Here is a 26,133-nt window from a genome sequence, read left to right on the forward strand (position 1 = left end):
GTATAGCTCAATGGTTGAGCACCTCCTTCACATGTACGAGGTCCCAGGTTCAATCCCTGGTACCGCCTTAAAAAAATAAAAGAATTTTAAAAAACCCCAAAACCTTAATTAGTACAGCCACAGGAAAATATCATTTATATTATATATTTCTTATTGTGGTAAATTGAATTATGTCCCACAGGAAAAAAAGCAAGTTTTTAATATTAACCTATTACAGTGGGTGTGAAGCCATTGTAAACAGGACCTTTTGAAGATTTATCTTTCGCTATAAAGTGTGGCCAACTAAATCAGGATGGCCCTTAAGACTATTCCTGGAAACTTTAGAAAAAGAAAGATGGAGGGGCCGAAGCTGGAAGTGAAGGGAACCTGGGAGAGAAAGGCAAAGATTCTGCCATGTGTACTGCCACCTGACAGAAAAGCCAAGAAGCCAAGGATCGCTGGCAGCCAGCTGCAGAAGGCCACAGTCTTCTAGGAAAAAGCATTACCTTGCTGATGCCTAGATTTTGTATTTCTCCTAGCCTCAGAACCATAAGCCAAAAAATTCCCATTGATTAAGCCAACCCATTTGTGTTATGTGTGCCCATGGTAGGAAATGAAGACACTTAGCATCCCTTATTTTATACATAAGTTTCACTCACACGCTAATGACTAACAAAGCATGCCCTGGATATTTCTAGTCTGATTCTATAACTATATATCTATGTAACTTTGGACAAGTTAGTTATTCTCTTTGGGCCTTAATTTCAGTATTTATGAAATGATGAATGTGATATGACTCCTTAAAATCCTTTCAGCAATAAGATTCTAAGAATCTAAGAGAATTAATTTATTTTTAATATTAAATCTCATTAGGTTCTTGGAAAAACAAATACCTAATCCTTAAAAAAAAAAAAAAAGAGCAGAAAAAAAGATGAGGGGAGGTTGTAATTTTCCTTAATTCTCAGTAAGACTTTAAAAAGTTACCTTTCTTTCTGGAGGACATCTTCTTTCCTGCTGATTTCAATGATTCTTTGTTTCTTTTTTCCCTGGTTGCTTTTATTTGTCCTTGACCAGATGCAGAATCAGAGTCAGAAGAGTCAAGAGCAACTTGCCGATGCCTTCTTGACTTGGATGCCTTCAGAGTAAGAAAGGCAATTAACCACATTGAACAAAATGAATCCAATTGGTAGGTTAAAAAAAAATAGAATTGTATGTAATAATTAAAGACAGACAAAATATATCAATCAAAGATGAGAAAAGATTTACATAAATACTTCTCATTAAGTACGATACCATTACACTGGCTTGCTTAATATACCCACTTGGCCCATGAACTTAAATCTTTTATCTTTATGACATGAAATGTTCCCTGCAGCTGTCATCACCGTCTACTCTTACTGGGTTAACATATGGTTGTAATATTATTTGGTACTGTTTTGAAAATGAAGTGTAGAGGATAAGTACTTTTTTTTTTACTGCCTAATCATCTCTTTCCCTCTTCCTCCAATAACACATTATTTACCTTGGGAAATATCATTATGTGTTTTGAGTGGAACTAATTTATTCCTGGCTCTAGGTATAGCCATGTGGCCCAGGTCTGGCTGGAATGACTTTCACACATCCACATGGCCACTGTGATTTGTTCAGGGGTGGACATGTGATCTGAATCATAGTTAATGTAACTCAATTTTACAATTCCGTTTAACCATTAGGAAGGAAAAATTCTCTTTCCAATTAATCTAAAGCTGGGGAGATACCAGGCTGCAGCTGTTATGAATAGCACATGAAGACAGTGAAAGCAACATGAGCGGTAAGAGATGGAGAGAGAGTCATAATTGTATCTGTGATTGAGGCCAGAGTCTTTTTTAATTAAATCAGTCAATGAATTCCCTTATTTCAGGGGTTCAACAAGGAGTTCAACAAGGGGTCCAGTTCAGTCCTTGAACTGAAATTCAAAAAAACATTATTCTTGTGGGGATATAATGGTGTGGGTGTGATATATTTATTAAATAATATACAGTGTAGTATGGACTTAGTGAGGGGATCATGGTTTTCACCATGAACAAAAAAGGTAAGTATCCCTGCCTTGGGGAGGATCACTGGTGCAGGGTGTCAGTGATGGGGGATGCATGGGAGGAGGTTCACCTGGGGCACACCTATAAGACATACAAGTGCGTTCAAGTGTTCATGGGCATTGTCACAGTGGGTGGTGATTCACACACTAACCAAAAGAATATTGAATCCCCATCCTGGGGAATTCTGCCACATTTTCTAATGGGACAGCAAGAATCCCCCAAGTACAGAAGCAGTGACTAGTAAAGGAGGACGAACCATTGACAGGCCCTTGATACTGATGACTGTACTTATGAACCTTTATTTTTGAAATTGAAACTTAGCCTAGTATTATAGGTTGCGTAAGAGTTACCTCCTGAGACACTCCTTGTTGTTCAAATGTGGCCTCTATGCCAAACTCAGCATATATATACATTATCCCCTCATCCCACATGGGACATAACTCCCAGGGATGAGTCTCCCAGGCACTGAGGGATTATTACCAAGCACCAACTAGCAATGCAACTGGAAAGAGACCTTGACCAAAAAGGGAAAAGGGTAAAGTTTGAGTTTATATGGCTAAGAGACTTCAAATGAGTTAGGAGGTCATTGCAGAGGTTACCCTTAGGCATGTTTCAGCAGGATCTCACTCATTGCCAAAATACTACCTCAAATATCAGGGCTCCTGAGGGCTCTGGAGACATCCAGACACTATAGGCAAGATAGACATCTCAGGAGTTTGGTGCCCTGCCAGTGAGACAGAGTTGGACTCAGTTTTGGTTTTCGTACACATGGCTCTTCTGCTTCTACTGGAACCTATATTTGGTACTAGAGTTGATAAGTTTATGGCCAAGAGACTTAAATCTTTGGGCTGTCCATGTGCCAGTTGGGCCCTGGATCTCCAGTTCATTGGACTCACCAAGGACAGCTAACAAGGAGATGATGATGGAGAATGCACATCCCAAGGAACAGAGAGAGTCTAAAACTGCAAGCAAGATAGTCCCATCCATCTGCCCCATATCTAATTAGAGGTGGAGTGGGCATCTACATCCTGGAATTCTCAGGATTGGGGAATGAACAATGGACTACAGTAGACTTACTGGTATTCTACTACAGACTTAATGTGATTCCAATAATGGAAGAACTTAAAAAAAAAAAATGGAAGAACTTTTATCACTGATTTGGAGGCAGTGGCACTGGAGGTTCTGAGGGGAGGGAGAGGGAAAAACAAGTGTAATATGGGGACATAGTCAGGACTTGGGAATTGTCCTGAATGACACTGCAATGACAGATACAAGCCATTATTATATATCTTGTCATAACTTACAAAATTGTGCAGGAGAGAAAGTAAACTCCATGTAAACGTCATGCTTAGTGGCAATGCTCCAATATGTGTTCATCAATTATAACAATTGTACTACACTAATGAAGGGTGTTGTTAACGTGGGAAAATGTGGAAGGGGTAGGGAGCAGGGGATATGGGAATCCCCTATATTCTTTATGTAACATTTATGAAATCTAAGTATCTTTTTAAAAAAATAAAAAAGCATATTTAAAAAAAAAGAATCCCTGCCTTATTTGCTTAAGCCAAAGATTCTTGACTGACACAGGATTTTTCAATTAATGTCATATATGCAGTACAGATATTAACAATTCTTTAAAAACTACCATGGGTGGCTAGTCAATTGTAACCAAATAAAGAAAAAAAAACTTCCATGCAATGACACATACTTATAACACTCTGTGGAAAACACAATTTAATGGTTTAATGATTAAAAATTATGTCACAATGCCCTAAGATAAATGTTAAACATCAATTACCAATATACAATATGAAATGAGACTTCTACTGAAAAAGAATTTGGGATAGTTTATTTTCCTTAATGCTTCTATGCAACAATATTTTATACTCCATTTACTCTGATGTAGCAAATATATAGCACCTAACCGATCTACAGTCACTTTTAATATTTTTATTTATTCCTTTTACTTTTACAACTAGAAAATGATAGCAATTTCCTTCAGAAAAGAGACATTCTTAGATTCATGGTGGAGAAAAAGCAGAAGAAAGCATGGGTTAAACACACAAATTTATCAGTGTTCCCTCTGGAAACCCCACTACAATGACAGTATAGAAATAAAAAAGCATAAACCCACAAATACAGAGATAACAGGAAATGACATAGCTTTACAGAAGACAACAAAATTTTGAAGATGGGAAGTGGGAAAGTGAGTAACACCTGTCTTAGAACAAAGAAAGCAGAAATCTAATTGCCTGCACTGGGGAAGTTATATAAAGCAAGCTGATCTGAGTGGAACAGGAATTGGAGTCAAGAAAAACTGAATAAAAAGATAGGAAGATTTTATCTATCTAAGGAATATGTTCCATTCCCTAGCCTCAAAGCAAAGCAACTGGTCTCCTTCTATAGAATACAGGAGGTGTGCTCTTAAGAAAAGCTAAACCAGAGAGGCTTGAGGAAACAGGTATACCTGAGATGGGGATGAGGCCTGTTACTGAAAATGCAAAGTTAAGCAAAACCTACATAAGGAATGGTAAGCCTCTTGCTGAAATCTCTCTGTAGGATCCCAAAACGTTCGCAGCTAGGGTTATTTCCCAGCCTTCCCCTGCAGACAAGGGAATGGAAGATTTCTCTTTGATAAAAATGACTAGATTCAAGAAAAAGAAATATTGAGGTTAAAAAAAGCTATAGTTCCACATGACCACCACTAAACATGAACAGACATCAGAGAATCTTCAAACAGTTGAAAAAGCCACCAAAATAAGACAGTAATCAAAATAAACAGAAAAAGAAACTCAAGAAATTGAAGGGAACTTCAAAAAAACTGTAGTTAATATCCTCAAAGAGATAAAGGAAGATACTATATCCAGAAAAAAGGGAAAAATATAATTTTTTAAAAAGTAAGAAAACAAATATCCAGAGAACAAATTATTGGTAATGAAAAATATATATCAGGAAAAATGAAAAATTCAAAATAAAGGTTCAGACGATTAAGTTGGAGTAATCTCCCTGAAAATAGAAAAAGAGATAGAGATTGAAAATAGAAGAGAAAATTAAGAAAAGTTCAAGAAAAGGAAAACCAAAATCAAACAAAGAATATTATCAAAGAAACAATATAAGAAATTTCTCAGAACTGAAGGATAGCAGATTCAAAGGATTCACACAGCAAGTGCAGGGACAATGAATGAAAAAAGACCTACATAAAGTTATGTTATATAAGATTTCAAAAATCAAGGGATAAAGAGAAGACCCTAAAAGTCTCAGGAACACTAGAAGCTAGACAACAGAGAATAATGGCATCAAAATCCCAAGTAAATACCAGAATAACTAACAAGAAGTAGAAGGTGGTTGCCTCTATAGATTATAGAAATATAGGGGTAAGGAGTAGAGTAGGACACTGTTGCGTTATATAAACTATATATTATTATTTGACTTTTTAAGCTATATACATGCATTAATTTGATGTACACCAAAAAAGCATCCATCCAATTTCTAAATTACCTTATCAAAGAATAACTTACCTGAGTGACAAAAGAAAAGGCTTTTGATTTTATCTTTGCTAATGATTCTGCTCTTTCGCATCTCTGGAGGTAAAAATAAATAGAAAGGAAAGAGTTAAAACAACATTAGGTGAAATTATTAATAACCACAATACTTGTTTTCAGAAATACGATATGAGATGGAAGGTAGGGTAAAAAAACTAACATTTATTGGGCACATATTGACAAACACACACCACATTCTCTAGCTGACATAGCAGATGCCATAATACTAATGTCAGAGCCACTGACTGTTTTCATTCAGGATTTAAGGACGATAATATAAATGAAGGTCTTGATGATCAGACAGGGCCCTTGATAACCTGCCTCTGACCAAAAATGGCTCCTTGTCTCATTCACTAAGATGGATGAAAACTCTAGGGGCAGGAAGCCATAAGTAATAGCTTGGGCTCCATACTGTTTGAAAAGTTGACAGGAAATGAGAAAAACCATTTTACAAAAGCCTTATTCAGATTCTTTATTCTGAGGGCACCTTCTACTATTCTTCCCTTTCCTTTCTCAAAACTGTTAACATCCTCATACCCAGCCCATACCTGCTGTGGTCTTGAGTAAGATTTCCAATAAAAAACAGAATAGTTCTTCATAGAACCCAAGTTTCAGTGTTTCTGAGATATTACAGTACTAACCCAGGGTCATAAATCTTAGCACACAGCCACTGAAAAAGAGCTAACCAAACCAAACTTTTTCCTGTAAACAATCTTACAGTGAAATTTTCTGACCTCTGATTCTTGTGAATCTCCTTCCCTCTTTTCTTCTCCATCTTTAATTTTTGATTTTAAGGATGGATTCTGAAAGAGAAATATATATACATATGTATATGCATGTATATATATATACACACACATTTGTAACTAAAATTAATTGCATTTTAATTTCAGAACAGTGAGAATTAGTTTTAATTACTAAAAAACTAAAAGATCCTTTCACACTATTGCAGTATGGAATGCTACCTGACCACAGTTAGGTTTCAGATTTTAAAAAAATTCATTGATAAAATGTATAAATCATTCTAACTAATGGAGAATAATATGCACTTCATGTGATAGTAAGAAAATAAATTTATTCTCCTTTCAGATTTTCAAAGGTAAGACTTGTCTTAACAATGCTGACTGAAGAGAGTTTATTAAAAGAGAGTACTACAAGAGATTTTAAGTGTCTAAGTAATTTGTGTATCCCAATTTAACATTTAAAATATTCCAACATTCTAAAAAACCATCTCTCATTAAAACAAATATCAGTAGAGAAAGAAATTATTTTCTTCTTTCCAAGACTATCATCTTATCACATTCCTTGTTTCTCTTTTCTAAAAAGTCTTGACCTAGTTCCTTTATATATTGGAGAGCCAAAAGATGGCAACAAGTCTTTTTGAAAGACAAGATCTTTCAAATACCTAACTAGCTTTTGTGAAAACACTAACACATTATCAGACATAGTAGGTAATCAAAAATTGCTTATTTTTCACTTCATTTTTTCCTAGAAGCATTTACTAAAATAAGATGGAATAATGGTTTCAAATGTAAAATTTAGCAAGGCTGGCTGGCCTTTAGGTTTCCACAGTAGAAAAGTTTCTCTAGCTGAAAAGTCTAAATATGGAATATGGGCAGCTCTAGCATGAGTATCTTTGGATCAGAGGACTAAAGTGAAGATTTGTATTGATGAAATTAGAAATGTCCATTTCTTGAGCTTTTCACTTGCACTTCAGAAGCCACAGACTAAAATGACCCAGGGATCAGACAGGTAATGTAATAAATGTAAATGAATAAATCAAAATAGATAGAGAACGTGGTAATCAGAGAAGCAAATGTCCTGCCAAAATGGGAGAAGCTACCACTCAAATCCAGCTACCTGTTGTCAGGCAAGAAGGTGGAACCAGTGTCACCAGACCTTCTGATTTGTAAGAAAACTTGAATGTACAGAATTTTAAAGAAAGTCAACTAATATTTAAATGTTTGTAATTAATTCAAAATTTTAAAACAATGTTAAGATCAACACTATCAGTGTGCAGGATTTGGCCCAAACACACCAGTGTACAACCTCCAGAAAATGCCAAATTTTAGATTATAATAAACCTGTAGGATAACATTACTCACTCTTTTATAAAAACACATAAGTAATACATTTGTAAGGTTAAATAACATCACATAGCTAACAAATGGCAAAGCTAGCACTAGAAAAGTACAATCCTCTAAACCTTAGTTCCACAAAATTATAGCCACTAAACTAGACCTGCCTCTTGACATCATCGTCACGTCTAAACATTCGTGTATAAGGCAAAGGTACTAAGCAAGCAATTGCGTACCTTTCGCTCTTGGTGCCACTGCTGATGCTCCAAAACTATGTTCTTAATATTATCAAAAAAATCATCTTTTATCAAGCTGAGGGCTGTATCTGGCTTGGACTTATCAGTTGAAATTATATGTTTCATGTTCTGATAATGATCATGAACATTCAGCATTTCCTAAAAGTGAAATAATGAGTCCTTTACATCAGTTTTTTTAGGAGAGACATAATGGCAAAACAAAAATAAAATTAAATCATCTTCCAAAGTGCCTGTGAGTTCACCAGAATAGCATGCTACAGTACAGTGAAAAAAAAAACAAAAACAAACATAATCACGCACGGGAAACAGTACATTGTTAATGAAGAGACTGCCATCCAAGATATGACTTCCCTGAATTCAACTTCACACACATTAACTAAGATATACTGTTAAGAAGAGAAGCTACAAATAGTTAACACCACATTAAATTACAGGCTATCAGAAATAAAATTTTATATTATAACATATCATTTAATATTCCTACTGATAACTAAGATCATAGCTTTATATCACATTGTCACATTAAGAATATTTTCAGAGTTCTTTATACTGGGCTGCAAATTTCTATATAATGACTTTCACCGAACCCTCTAGACATGTGCTGACTTTCACAGATCCCAAAGCCTATGGGCCTGTCCCCAAAAGCTTCATTATTAATTTAGTGATAAGATTCAGGATTGAAAGAAAGACAGGATGACTTATGACACTACTTGTGGCATCATCTACTAATTAGACCTTCCTCCCTCAGAAACCTCCAGTAGGTCTGTGAGGTAAGGAAAAAGATAACACACTGCAAGCAGATTTAAGGAATCTTATTAAACCTGGCATAGGGATATGCTTCTAAGGATGGCAGAGAACTAATGGTATTTCCATCATGAACAGTCACTGCAGTATCTGAGTCACTCCTAAGTTAGAGTTCTCAATTTCTTTCTAGTAGATTTTGGTGGAATCAAAACCTGTGCAATGAATCAGAAACTGCTCGGTAAGAATGAGTGCTCACATATGCAAGATCAGCAATGAAGGAACAGTATCCAGATATGGGGAGCCCTGAGCTCTTTACAGTTTCTAATGTGCTATATTTCCAGTATTTTACTATATACAACTCAATATAGCAGGAAAGGACACTAGCTGGACCTGGTTTTGAGCCTGCTTTCTGTCACTTGCTAGCTGTGTGACCCTCAACCTACGTGTCATGGTGCACATTAGTACAAAATGAAGAAATGGCACTAATTCACTGAGCTGATAATAATTACTAATTGAGATTATACAGGTGAAATTGTTCTGTATAATGTAAAGCATTATACAAAAATTAAAGGATTAAGAAACAAATGAAAGTACATGGAATTTGGAACCTTACAGTTTTGGATATTCAAATCCAGTAGGTCTGTACCTTACTTTAATGACTTATCTTCTCTAATTTAACAGACTCAGAAATCAGATGATTTGATCAAGGTCATACTTAAGTGACAGAGCTAGAGTTAGAAATCAGATGTTTTGATTCCATATCCTATTCTCTTTTCATTTTATTATGCCTCCTTAAACAAAATTACAACTGAGTGGCAGAATCATGACCAGAATGCACGTGTTCTGAAATGAAGACTTCGTAGCAATTTACAGACAGTATAAGAAAAATAGTAAAGTATTAAATGTAAGGATTAAGAGTGAGAATGGGTCCTAGTCCGATGTGAGGACAGGAGAGAGAGAGAGCCGGAGTAGTGAGAGAGAAGGCTTTCAGGGCAGATCTGCGCCAAGCCAAAGATCCTAGAAAAAAGTCAGATGACTTCACACAGATACTTACTCCATTCCTTGGAGCTTCCAGGAATAGGCATTTCATAGGCTGGCCCTTCTGACCGCCTCTCCAATTCCCCTAGAAAAGCGCTCCTTTGTGTACCACTCTAAGCTATATCTAAACTCTTCCATACCTGTTTGCTGACATATAAATTTTATTTAACAGAAGAATCTTTAATTCAACCAAGTGTAGTAAAAGAATTTAAAAGTAAAAAGCCTGCTGAAGAAGGTGTGTTGGGAAAAAAATGAATGTTCTACCACCAGATTTTTCAATACTCAAAAATTATAACCAACTGGGTTCAAATCTTTTTCATTAGGAGATACTGATAAGAGCAATGTCTTGCTGTTCTAAAACACTTAACTCCATTCATGATTCCTATCAGTACTTTTGGCAAATCTTTTCTCATATCCCTAAATCTCTCTTCCATTCTACATAATGCCTACTCCAAACTTTCACAACTCCCATGGCCCTCTTTAAAGTTTAGGCTATCAGGTCTCTATGCCTTCCATTCCTCATTTTCACAACAAATCCTATGTATCTATTCTCACCTCCTTCCCTCAAGTTTCAAAAGAAGAAGTATGCCCCCTCCTGCTCAAGGCTAATCTTCCCACTGGGCACTAGATTATAGACCAACTAACCTTCTTCATAGCAGGAATCTTGCTCCCTTGCTTTCACATAACCTTTCCTCTAACTGGGTACTAACCCTAACTGTAAAATAAGTCTCTCTAGTCTCTAAAACTTTTAAATGATTCCCCTCTGCCGAAAAGACAAAATCCAAATTACTGCAATTATAAAAAGTACTTTTATCACACTTCTTTACATATTATCTCCCCACATTTTTCTTGCTAAACCATTAAAGGGCCAACATCCTCATTCTTGTGATACTAAGATGTTTACTAAATGATATACTTCTAATCCCAGTACCAGCTCAGACTGCTGTCCACCAAGTGGGCATTGCAACCACATAGAACTTGGTATGACAGTTCCTGTAGCAGACTGTCTTCAGACAGTTAGTGAACATTAGTTTCCTTCTAGTCTAGTAATTCTTAACCTTCTGGGGGGGGGGGAGGAGGCTTAAACACCTTTTGAGAATCTGAGGATAGTTACAGTACATAACTCTAGTGAAATGCCCATCTGTATGTCGCTCAGTTTTTCATATAATTTCAGGGGAGAGAGAAATGAACCATCGAGAGGATATCCATGGACTCCAGATTAAGAATCTTTGCTCAAAAGTTAAGTCACCTTAAACTTGTTTTATGTCCTTTCTAAAGTCACATATTAAATGGAGGTTTCAGTACTTGAATCCACATATCCTGGGACCAAGTCTAGTCTCCACTCTCTTTCTGTTTCTCACGTGTTTTAAGATGTATTTCATAAATTTTGATATATTTGGGGTATATTTTTTTATACTTTAGAGAAAGTAATAGTATTCCATGACTGGTCATAATTATCAGAAAACCTTTCAGTATCTACTATATATATGTATATATATATATCCAGAATGTGTAACGTCAATATATAGTTCGCAAAAAACAATGCTAAAACACTTTCAACAGCATAAAAGCAAACTTACCTCTAATACGTCAGAAGTGATAAGTTTCATTACACGATCATTTGGGTCCTTAAATTCTTCTGTAACTTCAGCTCGCTGAATTTTTTTCTTCATTCTATATGACAACTACATGATAATGAATGTCTTTTAAAATAGATGTCTTTTGAAGGTATTTTTAAAGTACTAAAATATAAGTCAGCAATAAAAACTACTATCAGCAAACATGGATGAAATAAAAGCAGCTCTACATATATATTTGTTAAATAATCCATTTTTCAAGACACGTTTCTGAAATATCCCTTCAGATGCCATGCCACATGCTTATAAATTTGGACGAGACTCAGAGAAGTTACATGATTTGCCAGCTTAAGCCAGAACTTGAACCTATGTCCCCTACCACTAGTCCAGTATTCTTTCAACTACACCATTACAGTTTCAACTGTCATGGGATTGAAGAAGTATCACATTTAATTAGTGGAAGTTTCTGTTTTCACCTACTAATTTATGAAAATTCCTTGGTCTTCTTTTAGTGACCTCTCTGATGTTTGAAAAAAGGCATGAATAAATGCAGGTACCAAATCCAAATTTCTCTTAAAAAAATTTGCTTAACACATGCCATCCAGAAACACAGTGCATTTAAAACCAGAGGCTGAATTCCGTTTTCAAAAAAAGACATCAAAAAGCCGTTTCCTCCCTTATTTTAAGAAAACTATCTACATCTTTTAGAAACTATTTATCATGCTTTTCAATTTCTGGAGTTTGAGATACTTTGTAGACAATAACACATAATTTACCATTTTTAAAAACGACTCTACATTAGGTAACATACCAATTTTGGCATTGCTGTAAAGTGAAATGCTTTGTCTAGTCGTAGCTTCCTAAATATATAAGCTGCATCAAAATGTTGTGCATTTATCAAATCTTGCTGAAATTTTAAAACATCATCCCAATCTTTCAGGGCAACTCTGATCTGCAAGCAGAAGAGCAAAAACATTGTAATAAACTAATTTTTTTTCACAAATGTAAATTTTTTTCACAAACATTATAATTTTAAAACACTGGCATTTCTATATAAATTAGTTTGTTGCAAAAATATTGTACCTGTTTCACATTTCTGCTAGAGGAAAACAACTCACCAAGTATTACCTTTTGTTTTGGTCGACACAGCTGGGTGTTATACAATCCATATAGAAGATACAAAGCACCAACTCTGATCTGGAAGGTGTATGGAGGTAAAAAGTATCGCCAAGCCAAAGCTAAAGCTTCTTTTGTAAACATGTTCTTTTCTAAATTCCTCATTCTACCACTAGAAAACAAAAGAGAGAATATATTATAACTCATTAATAAATAAATAAGCAATGAACAAAAACAGAAGCGGTATATACTTGCTTAAATAACAGTTGCTACCAATTAGATGGGAGTTACACACCAGATCCTTTCAGGATTCAAGCACAAAAAGCTAATTTCCTGCTGTGCTGCTAAGCAGAAACACAGATGACCACCAGGTAAACATTTTACATCTTCCTGAAACATCAACTTTAATTGCCAAACTGGGAAGCAGATTATTACTATTTATGAATTTAGAACATCCAATAAGTTAAAACAAACAAAATGACTATGTCATAGAGTAAAATGCAAAAATTACATGCATTTTAACAAATATTGGAGATTTTACCCAATACTTTCAGAGGTAAGCACTAAACCTTCCTTGTCCGTGGGATACTGGGGTGGAAAAATTAGCGAGGAACCGGATACAAGCAGCAAATTCCATTATACTCCCAGAGGCAATACTCCCAGCAATAACGCTTCTCTTGTCAACAGAATGTTAAACCATATGACATATATTTTTGTGCACATAAACAGCATCATTAATAAACTATCTCAAATTGTTCGGCTGTGACAAGTTAACCTAAAATTTTGAAAAACCAGCAGGCCCTAACTGCCTGCTCACAACTTTGCATTGAAAAAAGTGTCAGGCAGAGCCAGAAAGAGAGGCCGCACAGGCGCACACTTCGGCCAGGGAGCGCGCGTGCCTGCAGCTGGACCGCCTGCTGGGAGCGCGCCCCAGGCTCCCACCTTTCCGCACCCTGCTAGCAAGCTCTGGAGCCCGCGGCCTGCAGTGGCCCATCACCCAGGCAAGTCAGAAGACCTATTGGAGATGTGATGCTTTCAACAAGACCTCAGTTTCCCCCCTTCAACCCTAGTGATTTGGACAGCTGCTGCTTTTATCTTTTCATATATTACTGCAATAACTCTCTACCATGTTGACCCTGTTTTGCCTTGTATCAGTTACACTGGTACAGTAACTCCAGGAAAATGCTTGTTTGGGGCAATGTTAAATGTCGCCACTGTTTTATGTGTTGCTACCATTTATGTTCGTTACAAGCAAGTTCAAGCTGAGAATCCTGAAGAAAATCCTATCATCAAATTAAACAATGCTGGCCTTGTGTTTGGATTACTGAGTTGTTTAAGACTTTCCAGTGTGGCAAACTTCCAGAAAACAACCCTTTTTGCTGCACATGTAAGTGGAGCTCTACTCATCTTTGGTCTGGGCCCATGCTTTCCTACCAAATGCAGCCCAAAATGCATGGCAAAAAAGTCTGGATCAGACTACTGGTGGTTATCTGGTGTGGATTTGGCATGCTGATTTGCTCATCACTTTTGTAAAATGGCAATTTTGGCATTGTTATAGTACAGAAACTTCATTGGAACTCTGAGGACAAAGGTTATGTGCTTCACATGATCACTACTGCAGCAGAATGGGCTATGTCATTTTCTTCCTTTGATTTTTTTCCTAACTTATATACATGATTTTCAGAAAATATCTTTACGGGTAGAAGCCAATTTACAAGGACTAACATTCTATGGCACTGCTCCTTACCCTATTAACAATGAACGAACACGACTACTTTCCAGAGATTTATGATGACAGGATCAAATATTTCTGTGATGATTATGATTCTCAGGAATTGAGGAAACATTCACAAAGCTATTTATTCTGCTCTGAAATTATCCACCAATTAAACAAGACTGACAGAACACTGATGAATCTTGATAATCAAGGGACATGAAATAAATCCATTTGTTAAGTTATTTTAAAGGACATCATCAAGAGAACCATGTAAAGACATGCCTATACTTTTTTATCCCAGAAAATAAAGCCAAAGGACTACAAAAAAAGGAATACACAATTTGTATATATTATGGATAATTTTCTATGCAAAATCTGAGGCTAGACAGCAAAAAAAAAAAAAAAAAGCCCATTTTTAATACAACCGTGGTTAAAACGTCTGAGGATAAATTATTTAATAGAAACAAGTAATTGATGAACTAGACAAATATATATATGTAGAAATTTTTATTTAAAAACAGCAGCATAAAACAGTAAAGACATTAGAAATAGTATATCTACTGCACTGAGAAACAAGGACTCTGCTATATCTATTTACAAAACGCAGGGTGGAAAATTCACCTTGGCTCTTCAAATAACATACCTAAAGAATGAAAAATGCCTACTATAATATTGGCAACCAAAGCAATTTATAAAGAAAAATCACCCACTCCTCAAGTGATCCCTGCTTCTTTTCACATTTTACTTTTTCCCCAGTAGCTAAAAATTGGGGTGACCCTAGAAAAATTTCCTGCACTGCCACTTTTCCCAAGAAGTAGAGTGGAAGATGACAGGTTTTAGAAATAGGCACAAAGGTTCCAATATCTGCTCTACCACCTATTAGCTGTGTGATCTTGGGGAAATTACTTAACCTCCTTAAGCCTCAGTTTCCTCATCTATAAAACTAGGATAATTATAGCTGTTTCTTAGAGTTGTTCTGTGGACTAAGCTATAAATGCTTTACATTCAGTAGCCATTAAAAAATTAGTTCTTTTTTCATTCACTGCACAATACACAGCTCTTCATCCTCCATCCCCCAAAACATACAAAACTATATAGGTAATTATTTTACATCAACAGAAAGAAAAGGAGAACTTTTCCATTTTATTCAGCAAAAGAGTTTTGAGGACTTATTTACTGTCAGCCAGTCAATTATTTAGCTATGCTAATTGAGATATAACAGATTCTTCCAGTCCTTACAGAGCCTAGTTTAGCAGGGAGGAAATTAAAATATAGTAGCAATAATATTTATTGAGTACTTAGAGGGAACTTAATGTATTTTAACTCATTTGATCCTCAGTACAGGAAAACGGATGTGGCTCAAGCAATTGAGCTCCCGTCTACCATAGAGGAGGTCCAGGGTTCGATATCCAGGGCCCCCTGGTGAAGGCAAGCTGGTCCATGTGGTAAGCTGGCCCACACGGAGTGCTGCCCTGTGCAGGAGTGCTGGCCCATGCAGAAAGCTGACACAGCAAGAGACACAACAAAAGGAAACACAGAGGACAGACAGTAAGAGATGCAACAGACCAGGGAGCTGAGGTGGCGCAAGAGAATGATCAACTCTCTCCCACTCCAGAAGGTCCCGGGATCCGTTCCCAGAGCCACCTAATGAGAATACAAGCAGACACAGAAGAACACAAGCAAATGGACACAGAGAGCAGACAATGGAGGGAGGGGGGAGAAATAAATAAATCTTTAAAAAAATAATAATAATCCTCAGTACAACTATATGAGGTGTTATCACTGTTCCTATTTTACAAATAAGAAACTTGCCCAGAAGCCAGAGCTAGTAAGAAATGGACCCTACAATTTCAATTCAGACAGTCGGCTCCATAGTCTTTGCTTTTAACCACTATACTGCTGTTCCAGCTACACAACTATAATAAAATATGGTAAGTGATGTTGGATAAAATGAGCTCAGGATGCTGTTGGGGGGTGGGGGGACACTCATGACTACCCTACTTAATCTAGGAGGGCAAAGGAAGGCTTCCCTGAGCATCTGCCAAATGAGTTTAAACCTGAATGAACTGGGTACCCAAGCAAATGGGGTTACGAGAAAGATCCAGACTAAGGAAATGCCCCTGGATAAAGACAGATGCTGGAGCAAGAAAGTGGCTGCCAGAGAGACTGCTAGATGAGGCTGGCGAGATAGGCAGGGGCCAGTCTCGAGCGTCTTGCCAGTCACGTAAAGGAATCTGAGCTTTATCCTGAACGCACGGAGGGAGTGTCATGATCAAATTTGCATTTTAGAAGAGAGAATTTTGGTTGTCGTGTGCAAATGAATTCAATCAAAGAGGGGTTTTTGTTTGCCTGCGTGTTTGTTTTGTTTTTTAAACATGGGGTCCTAAGAGAACAAGCCTGGCGAAGGGCAGATGACGGTGGTCCTGGCCAGCGTAGAGGCAGTGGAGACGAAGAGACGAGCTTAAAAGGACCGCCAGGCGGAGAGGCACGTTCGGGAGGAGGCCTCAAAAGGATACAGCCAAAGCTGGATGATAGAGCCCAAGGAATGGATGTAGCCTGAGCACAGGCGAAAGCCCGGAGGAAACAGGCATCGACAGAGACAGCAGCGCGCTTCAACCCTCCCCAGGTGCGGCGAGGCGGGGAAGAAAGCAACGCACTACTCCGCCCCTGGGCGAGAAACACCCACCAGTAGATGGTCCCGAACTTCATACTCCTCCAGAGCTCCGTGAACTCCTCGAAGCGCACGCTGTCCGTCTCTTGAAAGCGGCTGAGCAGAGCCTCGCAGTCGGTCTGCAGTCCCGCAGGGGTCCCCATGGCTCCGGCGGTCGCACCACACGTGCGCACCGGCCACCTTCAGAGGCTACCAGACCCGCGGCAGTCACCGCGGAGACCAGGCCCAGACACCCCGCCCCCTACGCCGTGACGCACACGCGCTCCGTGGTAAGCGAACCAACCTCTTTAAGGTCCGCCCTCCGCCGGCCCGCGGTGGCTGGCGCAGTGTGTTTACTGCGCATGCGTGGGTGCGTGTGCTTATCAACTCTGCTATCCTTTAATCTGAAGGGTTTAAGTCAGCTTTTTTGAAGGGGTTTACGTCTCCCTCGAGAGGAAGAAGGATTTTAGGGCCTCTTTTCCCGCTAGTTTATGTAGTTTGTCTGTACCCTTACTAGCACTGTCTCTTAAAGTGACTCTAGAGTGATGCAAGTCAACTTTTAGAGCAAGAGAACAGTGGTATCCACAACTACGCAGACCCCCACAAGGAAAGAGAAAGGAGATCTAAAGAAGAGAGCTTACTAAAAATGGACTGAACTTGTTCTGATCGACTCTAGCCTTTAGTCTGTACCCAGATAATACGGTGCTTAAGTTGTGTCTCCCAATAAACCCTCAGCAGTCTTCTGCCAACCTTCTTTGAGACAAGATGTATTTCATATTCTCTTGTAAACATCCCCCCACCACGCAAACACCCTTCCGCTGTGATGTAGCATAGTACTTAACAGAAAGTGTCTACGTAATATATGTTTATTATTTGGCTGAGCTAACTTTCTGTGTACACTCCATCTCTAGGCTGCTCCCAGGAGCTAGCTATGGAGTACTTTAACCATTTCTCAGTTGCAGGGCGTACATACAGGTTCAGTCCACTCAACTTTCTTGAACCTTACCTACTTTTAAATGTTTTTATATAATATTTAGTGTATACAAAAGAATTTAGGTAACACGTCTGAGATAAGAAGCATAGCGGTAAAATGAACACTTGTGTACCTTCTACCGGTGTAGGAACCAGAACATTACCAACGCACATCACATCAACACAAAACACATGTCATGTCAACATACAACACATGTCAAATCATGCTATGAATTCCTCTAACCCATTGCCCTGCCTCTACCACTACCTTGGTAACAACCCTGAGTTTTGTTTCTCATTGTCTTGTATGTGTAGTTTGTTTTGTTTGTTTTTTAGCGATACTGGGGATTCAACCCAGGACCTCATCTGTGGGAAGCAGGCACTCAACCACGGAGCTCCATCTACCCTGTATATATAGTTTTATCACATATGTGTCTTTAAACATTATATTTAGTTATGGTTTTTGAGTTTTATGAAAAATTCATTGCAATTTATATGTTCTTTATTGATTTGCTTTTTCACTTAATATTGTTTCTAAGGTTCAGTCATGTCATTGCTTATAGCTGTGGTTCATTTTCACTCCTGCCAAATATTCCATTGTGTGACTATAATACAGTTTATCTATTTTTTCCTTAATGGAAATTTAGGTGGGTCCCAGATTTTGCTATTATAAATAATGCTACTGTGAACCCTTTTGTACATTTGTTCTCTCTTTGTAGGATTTCCAGATACAGGATGCCAATTTAAATTTTAATTCAGACATACTAAAAAAACCCTTATTTTTGTTAATTTCTCAATCTTGGACAATGTCCACTCTTGACTGCTTCAGGCTGAGAAAGGACATAGATACCATGGGACAGAGAAATGGAATTGTTTTGCTTGCTGTTGAAGATATTCCTTGCTTTTGTTATGGGGCTGATCCATCTTCATTGCTTTATTAGTTGTCCAGGGAAGGCCTTGAGAACTGTGGAGTAGGAGGTGGCTGCTTATCTGCTGGGTTTCAGTGCTCAGTGGGCATAGGAACAGTCTGATGACTTTAAATCTCTTGAGAAATATATTTAGCAGGTACATTGAAAATCATATGTTCCAATAAAGGAAGTAAGAGAATCATGATTAGGAGATTTATAAATGAGTACAACTATGTTATATTGGGTAGTTTTTCACATATTCCCAGATAGAGCCTGCCAAGGGGAGTGTTGATTTCGTATGGCCATGTGGCTTAGCTATAGTTCCCAGATGTTCCTAGGCCCTCAGAAGCACTTTTGGTTAAGGCATTGTTTACTGTGGCTGTTTATGAATTCTGCCTGAGACTTGCTAAGTGTATCCTCTGGAATGACCTCCCTACTCACTTTAAAATTTTTTAGCCACAAAAACTTTATTTTATTTAATATTTCCCCCTTTGGTCAAGGTCATTCCCCAAATGTGTTGCTGAGTAACACTTGACAATAATCTCTCAGTGCCGGGGAGGCTCATCCCCAGGAGTCATGTCCTATGTCAGGGGGTTGGGAGGTGGAGGGAAGTTAGTGAGTTTGTTTGCAGAGTTTGGCTTAGACAGAGGTCACACTTGAGTAACAAGGAGGTTTTCAGGAGGTAACTCTTAGGTAATAATTATATATTGTACTTAGTTTAATTATTACAGGAATAAGGTTCATAAGTGCAAGCATTAAGCTCGAGGGCTTGACTTATTGGCTTGCTTTCCTTTGTTAGGCACGGTTTATATTTTCCAGAGCTGTTGGCCATCTTATCTGAGAAAGTAGTAGGACTTCCCCAGGAGGGAAGTTTAGTATTTTGTTAGCTTCTGTGAGGGCCTCTATCCAGAAAACATACCTATGGCAACAAGAACATATTTATGTCCCATAGAAGTATATAGCCACATAGTGTTCAAGATGTTTAGAAAGCCCTCTCTGTCTGATCATGTCCCACCTTCTTACCAAGGATATGTCAATTGACAGGTAGATCTTAATTTATGTATTTGCCTTGTTTCTCATGTAAAGTTCTTTTTTTTCTGAAGATAAAGCTTTGACCTACAGTTGGCTGCTTGTACTTACAAAGAGGCCTCAGAGTAAAGCAGTATGATGTACAAGGAAATTTGGTTGTTTCTGTGACATATGACATTCTTTCTAAGAATGAAACACACAATATTCCCATAACCCCTCTATTGTTGACGCGTAACTTTGGTGTGGTACCTTTGTTACAGTTGATACAAGAATGTTTGTTAAAAGTACATTTTTGGCTTTAGGTGCATTTTTCCTCCATATACCACACTTATTAACACCTTGTACTAGTGACAAACTTTTATTGACTCCTGAAAGGACATTCTTATGTTTGTACTGTTAACCACAATCCTCGTCCACCACAGGGTTCACTGTGTTATACAATTTCATGTTTTATTTTTTAGCTTTCCTTACAGTTTCATGTACAACCCTTATTGTCTTACTAATCTCTGATACATCTGTAACTATTTCCAGTTTTTCATTCGTAACATTAATTTCGCCTTCCCTTTTTTCTTGCCAGACAATTGTTCATTTTTTTCGTTTTTTCAAAAAAACAACTAGCTTATACCTCTCTCCCGCACCTTTGTTTTTTTAAATATCATTTATTTTAACTTTTGTCTCTTTTTCCTTCTACTATTTTTGGGTTTATTCTGTTGTAATTTTTACCAAATTTTTAAAAATTCGAATGCTTGACTCATCAATTTTTTAGGATTTCTTCTCTTCTCCTAAGATTTTTAAGCTAAATTCTCCTAAATATTTAAAGACCAAAATTTACCATCCCTACCTGGTGCCCTGCATGTAGAGCAGGGCTGACACTTTAAGAGAAGCAGGCCACTGTTCCTATCCCCAGTTCTGGAACAGTGGCTCAGAGATTTTGCCCAGGGTGTCAAGCTATAAGAATAGAGAGCTCTGGAGCTCTTCTCAAAGTAACTAAATTTAGCTTCTCAAAGTAACTAAATTTAGCCATGAAGCTGGGGGTGGGGGTGAGAAATGTTAGTAGGCAGTCCCTCACAGCGAGATTCCATAGCACTTGGCTGGAAGCTAAGGAAAGGGGAAATCCCACTTTCTTGGCTTCATCTGCCCAGAGTACAGCTTTCCTCATTTGATCAGGGGCTTGGGGGAAAGAAGAAAGGGAGGTGCTCGCTTGGGAAGCACATATACTAAAATTGGAATGATACAGAGAAGATTAGCATGGCCTCTGCACAGGGATGAATCATAAATTCATGAAGGGAATTCCTCAGGAATGAAGGCTTATTCTTCAGGCTGTTGGGAGTGCAGTGGAAGATGGTCCTCAGCTCTCATTCCTCTTTGGAAATTGTGTCTGCTGAAAGCTGAAAACTTCCTCACTAACGGTTATATCTCCTCTCTCTGGGGCAGCCAGCATCCAATAACAAATTAATGAAGGGTGTGTAAAAAGACCTAGTCCCTTCCCTATAACTTGGGACAGTCCTGAAGTGCTCTCCTATTTCCAGTGCTTTCTGTGTGGCTGCTGAACACCTTTGTTGGGAGTGCATCTCAGCTCAATTTCTCCATCTTCCCACTTCTCCTTTTTCCCTCTCCCTTCCCCATGTGTTGATCCTAAACGTACTCTCTAACAAATCATCTGCATTCTCTATTTCAGAGTCTATTTCCTAGGGAACCGACTTGTATAGACATGTTGGCACCATTATTCTGTCGTCTTTACTTGTGTTCATGGTCAAATGTTTCTAAGAAAAATTTCACAAAAACAGACTGTGTCAGACTGGATGTGGTGGGTAAGGGAGCAGGTGGCAAGTGACCTCTAATGTTGTGGTTTTGGAGACTGGGTAAATGGTAGTGGTTCATTCAGGGAGGGAATACAAGAGGAATTAGTTGAAGGACTCTGAGGAGTTAGGTTTTGGCATTTGAGTTGCCTGCGGGGAGCAGTCTGGGCTGAAGATATATATTTTTAAGCTAGAGACAACTCATGGAAAGGAAAGGTAAAGATGGCTTAAACAACTTTTGTGGTCGACTGAATTATGTACCCCAATTTATACGTTCTTGGTCTCGATCTGCGTTCCTATGGGTGTGAGCCCATTGTAAATAGGATCTCTTGTAGATGTTATTTTACTTATGGTGTGACCCAACTGAATGAATGATACTCTATAAGCAGAACGTATTTAGAAGCAGTAGAAGAAAAAGCCATGGGGAGGAGCCAGAAGCTGAAAGTCCCTGGGAGAGAAAGGAGAGGCCATTGCTATGTGAATGGAGGCAGGGATTCAAGCCAAGAACCCAAGGATTGCCAGCCTGTCAGAACACTTCTGACACCAGGAGCAAGTCTTCCAGTCAATGCCTTGATTTGGGCTTCAGGCCTCTGAATCGGTGACCCTATTATAATAAATTCCTGTTGTTTAAGCCAACTCATTGTGTGGTATGTGTCATAGCAGCATGAAAAACTAAGACAACCTTAAATGACCAATGAAGTTTCTGGCTTTCAATTGTGTTTGTGCAATTACAGTTGAATGTGTGCATACCTCATAGAATGGAAATTAACCACACTCCGGCTAGCAGGCACAATGTTCAAAAATATTTATTACCACAGATTCTTGAATATCATCTTTCCCTCTGTGCTCAGTAACTGCTTATTGAACATGTGGATTCCACTGGAAGAGCTAGAAAATGGTACTGTTTTTCCCATTCTCTTCCTTGTGCAAGCAGAGTGGAAGGTTTTAGGAACAAAGATGTACCTGTGGGACAGTAGATATAGTTCAGTGGTTGGGCACCTGGTTTGTAGGTCCTGGGTTCAATCTCCAGTACCTCCTTTTGAAAATAATAAAATAATCAAGATCACATTGAGGGTAGGGGGTGAGCTGTATGGGAATTCCCTGTATTTTTGATGTAACATTTAGGTAATCTATTAAGAAAGCTTCTTTAAAAATAATAAAAGAAAAAAAAGACAAGCTGGGAACCATGCTCTGAAGGAACTAAAAATTTAGTAGAAGAGTTAAGATATATGAATCATTATCATAGAAGGTAAATAATGAGAAGTAAAGTGAGAAAAGTAATATGGAAGTTCAGAAGGGTGATGAATAAATAGCATTTGGGAGATTCTGAGGAAGCAGCATAGGCTGATGCAAAGACCTACCCAGGCTGCACTGGCTCTTCTCTAATCTGCTGCGGAAGGAGCTCACTTTCATCAGTTTTTTTTTGCTTTAAATATTCTATTAATACCAGCAGAGGGGAGTCAGGCAGCAGCTGATAATGGCTTACTCACTTCTTGTTTGGCCCTACACATACACAAAAAAAACTTTGTCATAGAAGTTATATGTAGAACGATTTAAAAAAAAATCCACTTCAAAGATCAAATAATATTATCCCAAAGTATTTGGAAAGATCTCATCATAAAATAGTAATTCTTAATGTTTTAATACTTTAAAGATCTTTAGAAAATAGATTTTACTTCACAGAATCCTAGTCTATGTTTCTTAACTTTAAAAAATACATGACCCTTTGTGGTGAACATTGTAGCCTCCCACCAGTCCTGCTTCACGTTGTTGGAGAATCATGTCTACAATGATCTTTTAAGCATTCATAGGACCAAAAGGTTTGTATTTTGCCTCCTTAAATGTTGCCTCTCTAAAGTACACAAACACAGACACACACAATGATTGACAGTAGAGATGAGTTTTTATTAGTAAAAAAAAATATTTAAAACACCTTGACTACATTTTTAAAATGAACTGTTACTTTCCAGGAAATTCTATTTGAAAAATCATGAACAATGGATTTTCCAGAAGGAAATTTAAAATCAAATGCAAAACGTAATCAGTTGTGGATATGCAGAGGTGATTATACATTCTAAACAATGGTTTGTACTTTACAATAAACTACACAATCATAAAACACTTATTACAGGAGGTTGAATTTAAAGCTGTAAACTTTTCGTATTCTATAAACTTGCCTCCCTTCTGTCCAACAAGATCATCTTCTGCCAAAGGATTCTCAATAGATGGCATCGGTAAGACACAAACACACAGCAAATTCAAAAAAGCGAACAAGCAAAAAACGCCACCTTGGGCAAAGTTTCGATTTCACTAGGCAGGTCATAAAGCACTTTATAATAAACTAAGTCTTTGAGTGCCTTAAGTAAAGGGCATACTTAAATAAAGAATTCCTCTATTTTTGACCAGATCAGTCTATGACTGACTAATTTTATGCAGTGTTACATAACTAACCAAGGTACAATCTTTGGAGACCTCAGGCATTTTTATTCTACAAAGCACAGCTACACACCCCAAAGCAGTTGCTTGAAGATTCAGGTGACAACCCTATAGGAACACACCGAGTCCCCTCAAAAAAGCAAGTTCTGGGAAGGGATAGGCATCAGATTTCCAGTCACCGAAGGCAGCGGGCAAGGCTGACCCCTCGCACTCGCCCCACCCGATGAAAAGGCCACAAGTGACCAGCGCCTCCCACATGCGCTCTCACACGTAGGCGCGGGAGCTGGGGAGCAACCGCCCCACCCAGCAGAAACAGCTGTCGCGCGGGCCCCAGCCGAGGCCGAGGCCACGGGCGCCGGCCGGGGCTGCGGCGCTGCGTTCGCGCACGTACTGGGGCGTGGCCTAGCGCGGCGGGCGGGGCTCGGGAAGTTTCCCGGGGTAGCGTGTGTCTGGCAGCCTTTTTATGTAGTACGGGCGGCACCAGAAACGGAAAGGATGCCGGTTCCTTGCCGCATCCTCGGTTTTTTACCCCTGCTGACGGTTGACCACTGCCGCTCTCAGGCACCTGTCTTTCCTCTCCGTCCCAGAATGGATCCAATACAAGGACATTAAGGAATTTAAATTGTGCAAGGAGATCTGGTGTCTGGGCAGCGTCTTGGATAAAACCGTCTGTTACAGGTAAGAATAAAAATTATGTCCATACTCTGAAAAGTGTGAACACAACAAAGCTCCCGAAGGCGTTCCTTGGTGGTCCTTTGTGGTAAGGTGTAGCTTTTCTTTTGCAGGGACACTATTTCATATCAAATTCTACAGATTACACCTATTCTCTGTAAAATGATCTGGAACAACAGGTTCAGCGCTATTTAAAGGGACGCAATATGAGCAAAGTGGTTATTAGCAGACTTCTTAAAAGAACAAAAACAGCCGGTTAAAAAGATTTTCTCTAAATTTTTTTGTTGGTTCCAGGTAGCAACGTGTTTGTAAAGATTTTACTTAACCAACCCCTATTAGGTTAAAAAAAAACAAAACTTCCGTTACTTCTTGCAAATTGTTTTTCATTGTTAACATTTTGAACTTTTAAAATGCTTTTTTCTGCAAATCCAGTAACTTTAAATTGATCATTTGTGTATTTTAGAGATGGGGGGGGGAGCGGGGAATCAAGATTTGGAATGGTAATTGTGAGTTTATACAAACTTAAGTTTATTATACCATTACGTCAAACAACTCTAGGAAAATCATACCATACTTTATATAGCCTTTTATAGTTCATTAAATGCTTTCCCATATGCTACCTCATTTACCTATGAGGTAATATCGTTATAACCGGAGACCTGAATATCTAGCTTATACTCAAAAACCCACTAAATAGAATTTCAAAACCCCACTTTTACTCATTTCTACTCATGTCCTGCTACTCCTCTCTTAGGACATCCCCACCATATCCTAGGCGCTCTCATTATCTTTAAGTGACAACTCTGCTCTTCACAGTTCTCCACACCCCACTGCTTTCTCGTTTACCACTTAATAATAGGGAGGATATGTGCTACTGGACTGGCTAGCACTGCAGGGTGATTAGGACCATGGGTCTGGAGTCAAGGACTGCCAGTGCAAATGCTCTGGCTGTCGCTCAACCTGACACAGTTTCATATGTAAAATGAGATTCAAAAACTAACTTATAGGGTTTTTGAAGACTGAGATAATATTTGTAAAATGCTTAGCACAATGTCTAGCACATAGTAAATATGCAACAGATTTTGGATTCATTTTAATTTCTAATCTGTGAGCCATTGTACCTAGCAGTGTGATGGCTCTCTGGGTAATTATTCCCAGTTCTAAGTTTAATAGTAAGGCTTAGAACAAATGACCAAAATACCCTAAACTCATATTTTCTCCAGATGTGAAAGTAATCCAATGGTCATTCATTCATAGCAGCACCAGAGAAGGGGGAAATATAGGCATACATAGGAAAAGGAAAGGAATATTAAGGAGGGAAGAGCTATTGAAGAATTATAGTTGCTAGGGTAGAGTTGTACTCCTTGGATAAAGGCATTATAAAAAATTTTGTGACTGTGTCAGAGAGAGGGAACAATGCTGGGAAGAGACAGCAGGTTCTACTATTTCAAAGAGCTTAAAGTACTCCAAGTGGCTTGGAAGGTTTGTATTTATTTTCCTCCAGTTCTGCTTTTCTTTCTAAATAATTGCTCTCACAGGTCAAC

At 38.3% G+C, this 26,133-nt stretch overlaps 1 protein-coding gene, 1 long non-coding RNA gene, 1 other non-coding gene and 1 pseudogene across 6 annotated transcripts in view; 3 read left to right on the top strand and 1 right to left on the bottom strand.

The window, feature by feature from the left end:
- SNAPC1 (small nuclear RNA activating complex polypeptide 1) overlaps window positions 1-17,060 on the bottom strand; it is a 35,920-nt gene extending 18,860 nt beyond the window's left edge. For 2 of the 3 annotated variants that reach the window (XM_058293318.2, XM_058293319.2), the window contains exons 1-8: window positions 16,810-17,044; window positions 12,419-12,578; window positions 12,102-12,242; window positions 11,294-11,398; window positions 7,911-8,069; window positions 6,331-6,399; window positions 5,573-5,635; window positions 964-1,114 (exon numbers count right to left, since the gene is read on the bottom strand). In XM_058293318.2, coding sequence (XP_058149301.1) covers window positions 964-1,114; window positions 5,573-5,635; window positions 6,331-6,399; window positions 7,911-8,069; window positions 11,294-11,398; window positions 12,102-12,242; window positions 12,419-12,578; window positions 16,810-16,937 — 976 coding nt within the window. In that variant the 5' untranslated portion in view covers window positions 16,938-17,044. Of the gene's footprint in view, window positions 1-963; window positions 1,115-5,572; window positions 5,636-6,330; window positions 6,400-7,910; window positions 8,070-11,293; window positions 11,399-12,101; window positions 12,243-12,418; window positions 12,579-16,809 lie in introns of all 3 variants that reach the window. The other variant, XM_058293316.1, reaches the window with a different exon arrangement.
- On the top strand, window positions 13,431-14,198 carry LOC101444878 (DNA damage-regulated autophagy modulator protein 2 pseudogene; annotated as a pseudogene).
- Window positions 17,061-20,875: 3,815 nt separating the features above from the next.
- On the top strand, window positions 20,876-20,977 carry LOC111764442 (U6 spliceosomal RNA). The gene has a single exon (XR_002797046.1). It is a non-coding gene; the product is annotated as a U6 spliceosomal RNA (small nuclear RNA).
- A 3,397-nt stretch (window positions 20,978-24,374) lies between these two features.
- Window positions 24,375-26,133, top strand: part of LOC131277924 (uncharacterized) — a 48,899-nt gene continuing 47,140 nt past the window's right edge. For both annotated transcript variants that reach the window (XR_011648332.1, XR_009184983.2), the window contains exon 1: window positions 24,375-24,595. This is a non-coding gene — a long non-coding RNA (uncharacterized lncRNA). The remainder of the gene's footprint in view (window positions 24,596-26,133) is intronic.

This window comes from Dasypus novemcinctus, chromosome 3 (genome assembly GCF_030445035.2).
Source record: "Dasypus novemcinctus isolate mDasNov1 chromosome 3, mDasNov1.1.hap2, whole genome shotgun sequence".
Classification (NCBI taxonomy): domain Eukaryota; kingdom Metazoa; phylum Chordata; class Mammalia; order Cingulata; family Dasypodidae; genus Dasypus; species Dasypus novemcinctus.